Source organism: Oncorhynchus mykiss, chromosome 8 (genome assembly GCF_057628025.1).
Source record: "Oncorhynchus mykiss isolate SJ-2025 chromosome 8, ASM5762802v1, whole genome shotgun sequence".
Taxonomy (NCBI): domain Eukaryota; kingdom Metazoa; phylum Chordata; class Actinopteri; order Salmoniformes; family Salmonidae; genus Oncorhynchus; species Oncorhynchus mykiss.
In genome coordinates, this window is record NC_143029.1 from 35,819,786 (window position 1) to 35,826,979 (window position 7,194).

Here is a 7,194-nt window from a genome sequence, read left to right on the forward strand (position 1 = left end):
ACAAATTACTTTTTGCGGTTAAATTCCCATGTACCAAATAAAAAAATAGATGTTAAATGTGTTTCCATCGCATTTAACTCTACTGATGGTTCTCACAAAATGTAGTATTGGCACTTGTGCTCTAGCCAACAGCTTTTCAGAAATAGTGCTGGTGAGAATATTATGAATAAAAGAGCAATATTTTAATGCTACCAGAATAAGACCCTCAATATTTATTGGAAAGGAGCATAAAGCTCATCACCTTGCACTTTCACCAACCTGTTAAGTTCATGTCACGTGTGCTCCCTCTCCGGCCTCTAGGTCACCAGGCAGCGCCTCATGACACTCACCTGGACTCCATCACCTCCTTGATTACTTTCCCTATATTTGTCACTCCCCTTGGTTCTTTCCTCAGGTGTTATTGACTCTGTTTTCATGTCAGTGTGTTTGTGGTTCTTGTTTTATGTACCATTTATTTACTAACCATTCACTCCCTGTACTTGCTTCCCGACTCTCAGCGTACATCGTTACAGTTCATCATAACTTATTTCACCTGTAGCCTAATAAACTGCATGGTTTCCCGAGTCATAGGAAGAGGAACACACACCATATAAATGTACAGTACCAGTTGTTACTTTCCCCAGTTTCTGTGTTGTGGGTTTGTATGTGTGTGTATTTCAGAAAATGGCTTCCTGGATCCCTAAAGCAGCTGATTGGTCAGCCCCATCGCTGATTGGAGCTCTGACCCCTCCCTCTCGTCAGAGATACAGCTGTCTCTTCAATTACTAACTCCTTCTCCAGCTTGATAAAAGCCAGTGTTGCTTTGTCTTGGAAGAGAGCTTATTTTTATGTCTTGTGTTGGCGGGCAGTAAAAGTGGTTTAATATCTTTTTGTAGCCGCTCCTTCAGAGGTATGTGTATGCGAATAGAACTTAGTGTTTTTGGTTAATGACGTTTTTCACTTAAAGTTTTGGTAATCATTCTGTTTCATTTGTTCCCGGGGGGGAAGGGAAACGCACCTTGGGAGTGTTGAGGCAAGAGGCCTGCGGGCCTACATAACCAGTAGTATTTAATCTGTCTCTGCACACTAGGTAAGACCTGGGCAGACCACCGAACTTTGGTTAGGGCACCAGGTGGTGCTAAAGGTTGGCTAAGAAGTGTGAAGGTAGGAGAGGGGGTGCTAACTTTTCTTTGCTTTGGTTCTGTCCAGCCCCTTTTCCCCACTTTACTGTGTTTAAGAATAATACATTCCCTGTAAACTGTATTTTTCTCTGCTTCTGTCGTCCTTCCCCGCATCTACGATCACATACTTATTCACTCCACGGGGAGTTGAGATGTAGCAGGGTGTTGCGTTCCCTCCAAGAGGCCTACGTAACACAGTCAAAAGTTTGGACACACCTATTCATTCAAGGGTTTAATTTATTTTTACAAATCAAAATATATTTTAGATTCTTCAAAGTAGCCACCCTTTGCCTTGACAGCTCCGCACACTCATGGCATTCTCTCAACCAGCTTCACCTGGAATGCTTTTCCAACAGTCTTGAATACCTTCCCACATATGCTGAGCACTTGTTGGCTGCTTTCCCTTCACTCTGCTGTCCAACTCATTCCAAACCTTCTCGATTGGGTTGAGGTCAGGTATTTTGATTCAGCATTCCATCACTCTCCTTCTTGGTCAAATAGCCCTTACACAGCCTGGAGGTGTGTTGGGTCATTGCCCTGTTGAAAAGCTCCTTATAGTCCCACTAAGCGCAAAACAGATAGGATTGCGTATCGTTGCGGAATGCTGTGGAAGCCATGCTGGTTAAGTGTGCCTTGAATTTTAAATCACTGACGGTGAGTTTGACCACGAAGTCCTCATGAGAGCCAGTTTCATCATAGGGCTTAATGGCTTTTGCGACTGCACTTAAACTTTTGACGGTCATGAAATTTTCCAAATTGACTGACCATGTTTTTAAAGTAATGATGGACGGTCATTTCTCTTTGCTTAATGGAGATGTTCTTTCCATTTTACCACAGAAGGCTATCTTCTGTGTACAACCCCTACCTTGTCACAACACTACTGATTGGCTCACTCATTTAACTAAAGAAATTCCACAAATTAAGGCACACCTATTAATTGTAATGCATTCCAGGTGACTACCTCATGAAGCTGGTTGAGAGAATGCCAAGAGTGTGCAAAGCTGTCATTAAGGCAAAGGGTGGCTGCTTTGCACAATCTCAAATATAAAATATATTTTTGTTTAACACTTTGGTTACATGACTCCATATGTGTTACTTCATAGTTTTGATGTATTCACTACTATTCTACAATGTAGAAAATAAATAACCCTTGAATGAGCAGGTGTGTTCAAACTTTTGACTGGTGCTGTATATCTCATGACTAAGTTTCTGCCACCATTTCTCGCATCATTAATTTTAACACAAAGATCCTTGTCAAACGAACAAATGATCTGTCTGCAATCTGCATGAACTACCAAACCTATCGTTTTCCATCACTGCTGTAGTGATTTTTTTTGTGTGTGTGTCTGACTTTACTCGGTTAAAGACTGGATGGAAACGTAGTTAGCTGACATTGATTCTCTAAATTTGGGCATTGCAACAAATCTTGCATTACTTGTGTCATTATTTAGACTCGCAGTCTAGTGAACAACAATGACGTCATAACGAGGCGCATTATCACGGAACATGACGTAGACAAAAGGGAGATCAGATTGGTTTCTAGATTTGTAAACACAGAACCAGATAATCACAACACAAACTTAAACCGTACTGTTTTCGTAATAATACCCAACAACTGGCGTCCATTTCAACTATCATACGATCGTTTTGCTGTTGAAGTCTCTCGGTGTGCGCATGCCAAATGGCGTAGTGCATGAGCAATCGAGAGGAAGTGGCGGGTGATCTGGGTCCGCACCTTTTCCGGTAACAGCACCGCCACCGCTTTGACTGAACGACTGTAAGAGAGAGGCAAGAGCGGGGAGAATCAACCTGGGGACCGGGGGTTGCCGCAGTTGTAGGTAAGCTACCTATCACATTTTCCAACGCGACGCCTTTTGTGTAATCGTTTTAAATGATATTGCGCGCTATTTTCAGGCTGGAACAGTGCACTTTTGACATAAGGGTAGCCGATTAAAGTTGTGCTCTGTCTGTCTGACACCCCTCCCTTTTCTGAATTGCTCTTGTGTTACAGGGAGAGAGAGAAGAGAGAGGAAGAACGGAAAGTCGGATGAATCAATTACCTTTTGAGCATTCTAGACCTGGTTGTCCCGGCGAAGATACGACTGTGGGTGATCTTATTTGTCTCCGGTACAATGAACTCCCGAATAGAATCGTTATTTTGAATCCGCCGATTGGAATAAGAGCAAGGGGACAGCCGGCAGACAAGGAGGAAGTCGGAACTACTACGGGCTTTTGAGAGGGCCTACTTTCTTAAACGCAACTATTAGGCTATATTTTTGGTATTTCTTTCTACATTATTGAAAACACCAAGGTATGCACCGGGACCTGAAATTTAGATTCAAATGATATCGGGTTGCTAGGCCAATCGTTTGAATCAAAAGGACTGAATTATAGTGTTGTGGATTATGAAAATATTTCCCCACCCTCTCCCGGCACCTAGACGTCAAATTCTCAACCACTTCAATTTCCCTTTGCACACCTCTCATAGTTCCTAGTTATTTTCCGACAGCTGTTAAGGTAACGGAATATTTGTATCTTTCAGTGAATAATTGTCCATTGCTTGCCCGCCATTCTAGACACAAGAGTATCTGGAACAGTCGTTTGTAACTGCCACCGTCTTTTTAAAAAAAAGTATACTTGTGTCAACCTACCGCTGATAGACTGTCACGTGGACGTCTGCTGTCAGGCAACCTGCTACCGCAATAGAAACGAAACCTGTAACTTTAAAAAAAAAATCAATTTCTGCTCTCTTGAAATCATAGGGAAGCAATTTAGATTTTTTTTCTAAGGAAGTGGATGTTCATGCACAGCCTACAATATGGGGAAAATGCTCTCAAAGATCTTTGGCAACAAGGAGATGAGGATATTGATGCTTGGACTTGATGCTGCTGGCAAGACCACCATCCTCTACAAGCTGAAGCTGGGCCAGTCTGTCACCACCATTCCCACTGTTGGCTTCAACGTTGAGACGGTAACCTACAAAAACGTGAAGTTCAACGTGTGGGACGTCGGGGGCCAGGACAAGATCCGGCCGCTGTGGAGGCACTACTACACCGGCACCCAGGGTCTCATCTTCGTGGTGGACTGTGCCGACAGGGACCGGATAGACGAGGCCCGCCAGGAGCTCCACCGGATCATCAACGACCGGGAGATGCGAGACGCCATCATCCTGATCTTCGCCAATAAGCAGGACCTGCCCGACGCCATGAAGCCCCACGAGATCCAGGAGAAGCTGGGCCTGACCCGAATCAGGGATAGGAATTGGTACGTTCAGCCATCGTGTGCTACCACCGGTGATGGACTATACGAGGGTCTGACCTGGCTCACCTCCAATTACAAGTCTTAATGTTCATCACTTCTATGTTCAGCCTGGACTGTTTAGTTACAACAAGCAAAAAAGAAGTGAAATGAACAAGAGATGGGAAAAAAATTACAAGCTGAGGCAATTAATGAATAATATGACTTCTCAGATGATTAAATGAAAAGTTTGATTCTACTTTTTTTCTTTTGATAATGACTTCCCTATAACCCACATTTTCTTTATAAACAAAAATACTATTGTTTTGGCTGGCTTTTCTTTCATACCTTTTCCCGCCTTGGCTCTGTAATATACTTCGCTCAAGTTCTTGTCACTCAATACTTTACTTTCAGAAGCTTTGAAAGATGTGTATTCAACAACAATCTATTGTATGATGTTTTGGGGGATGGCAGGGATTCTATAGATACATTAGACAGCCTTTTCATACAGTATTCTCATGTCCCAACTTCCACCCAAAAGATGGGAAATGCCCCTTTTTGAGGATGTTACCCATTCATATCTGTGCTGGAAACAAAGGGGCAGCATCAGCATATCAGTTCAACTGCCACCATGTTTTTTTTTTTTAAGAATTAAGATGGTGTATTATGGACATGTAAGGACCTAATGAAGAAGTACTTTTTTCACTGTTGATTGATTGTAAAAAATATCAAAAAAATATCCCAAAAATTGCTGAGATTGAAGAAAATGTGTTTCTACGTAACTCCTTAAACAGTGATTCCATCCATGATGTCTGCTAGGGAAGTTTTCTAAAAAGACACTATATGGATGCTGGGATATATGGAAACTGACATGGATGGATATTGTTGTATTTTTGTTCTGTTTTCGGATCAGAATCTTTTACCACTGATCTCGTTTTGCCTCTTCTTCCAAGCGCTTCCATTTGCAGTTCTGGCTGGCTTTTGCGAAGCCCTGAGTTTATAGGTGCACCAACAGACTGACAGCATGGCGGAAAGCACACTCATAGCTGAGTCTGCACTGTAGGTGGGGGGGACTACCCTATCCATGAGAGGATGGGAAGACACATACTATAGGCCCCTTGACTAAAAGTGCACTCTTGAATGACTCTTGGACCCCAGTAAGTTTACTTTTCAACCCCCCCCCCCCACCACCACCATACCACTTCAATGGTGCTCTGCTCTCCAGTAACTGGGGCCTTTGCGCTGCTCATTCACATCAGCTGTACAGCTCGTTTCAGGCAAGACTGTACTTTCTGGTCAGTATAGATAAATGCTTTGTTTTATTTTTTTTGTTCAATTTGCTATGCTGACTAAATAATAAAGATATCCAGATCAACATGGAAGTGGAGCTTTTTCAATATGATGCCTGCAACACAAGTTGGTTAACATGTACATGCTTAAACTATTTGAATGTCACGAAAGAGGAAGTAAAATTTGGCTGTTAAAAAAATTGTTGTGTGAACTGTGAAGTCTGTTTGGTGTGTTTCCGTTGTGCTCTTTCATGGCATGAGTCACAGGCTTTGAATAAGTGATGAGATCTCTGGTTTCGGGTTGTGATTGTCAGGTAGCTTAGACCTTACTTTCAAGGCCTCTATGTATCCCATAGTCCATTAGAATACTGTAGTAGGAGTCTCTGGTGTATTTAACCCAAAGTGCTTTTTGACATTTAGGGATGTGTAAGCAAATCATGCCCAAGCTGTTTTTCTTTTGTGAATTTGTAAGGGGTTATAGTCAAACTCAGTTTCTAAAATACATTTTCACACTTGAAGTTGAAGAAAGTTAGTCCTTAAGTTGGTGTTGGTTTGAACGTAGAAGACTGCTGACAGATTGAACCCCACCACCTTGTCCATTAGCCTCAAAATGGCCACAGATTGAGAGACATTGACTGGATGGAACTGACTGACACCTGTCTACTTGTGTACAGAGATGGTAGATAAAAACATTTTTTTTTTTTTTTTTTTTTTTAATGGGTCACTCAAAGCCTTGTCCTCAAGAACAAACAAAACACAGTGAATTTGAGTATGTACGTTGACATTTTCAATTGTATACATTCACAAATGTAAATAATACGTAAGACAAGGGAAAAAGGTTGGTCACATTTGAACATGCCCTTAGTTGCTCAAAGTAAGTTACTGTTTTGGCAAGTGTACCGTAATGCGTTTGTGTTCACACCAATGAGAACCTGCTTGGCGTCTCGGTTGGAGAGTGATGTCATCCTTCATGCTCATGTGACCCGTAGGGGGTGTCAGCCACACAAAAGGCCCCAGCCAGCCTGGCTGGCAGCTTGCCCTGGGTAGACTATGCCCTTAGGTACAGATCTAGGATCAGTTTACCTGCTCCCAAATCCTAACATTAACCATTAGAGTGGGGGAATAAGAAAACTGACATTAGATAAGTGTCTATGGACAAGTTCATCCCCAAAAACAGAGAGGGAGGGTGAAGTATTGGTATGACATCAGTGACTGAAGGCAGAAAATGCTCGAGGGAGACATGCATGTCAGTGTGATCGTTGTATGAGGTGGGGCACAGTTGTTCCAGAGCGTGCAGTCAGCCAAATGTTAAGCTTCAGTTTAGCGCTTATAGATGAGCGCGTGTATGAACGTTCAGTGGGACCTTTATGATAAAGGGGAAAAAACGATGAGCAGGTTAAGGTATTACATATTTGCCATTTCGTATGCAGTTTGTGCAAATGTATTACCACACAATAATCCAGCAGCTAGTGCCCAGCCCTTATGGGTCTCTGTGAAGGAATGCCTTT

General features: G+C 42.5%; 1 protein-coding gene across 1 annotated transcript; it reads left to right on the plus strand.

Annotated features, from left to right (window-relative positions):
• The first annotated feature begins 2,643 nt into the window (after positions 1–2,643).
• On the plus strand, positions 2,644–5,886 carry LOC110529852 (ADP-ribosylation factor 6). Its single transcript, XM_021612454.3, has 2 exons — positions 2,644–2,998; positions 3,172–5,886. The coding sequence occupies exon 2, from the start codon at positions 3,979–3,981 to the stop codon at positions 4,504–4,506; it is 528 nt and encodes a 175-aa protein (XP_021468129.1). The 5' UTR covers positions 2,644–2,998; positions 3,172–3,978; the 3' UTR covers positions 4,507–5,886.
• The last annotated feature ends 1,308 nt before the right edge of the window (positions 5,887–7,194 follow it).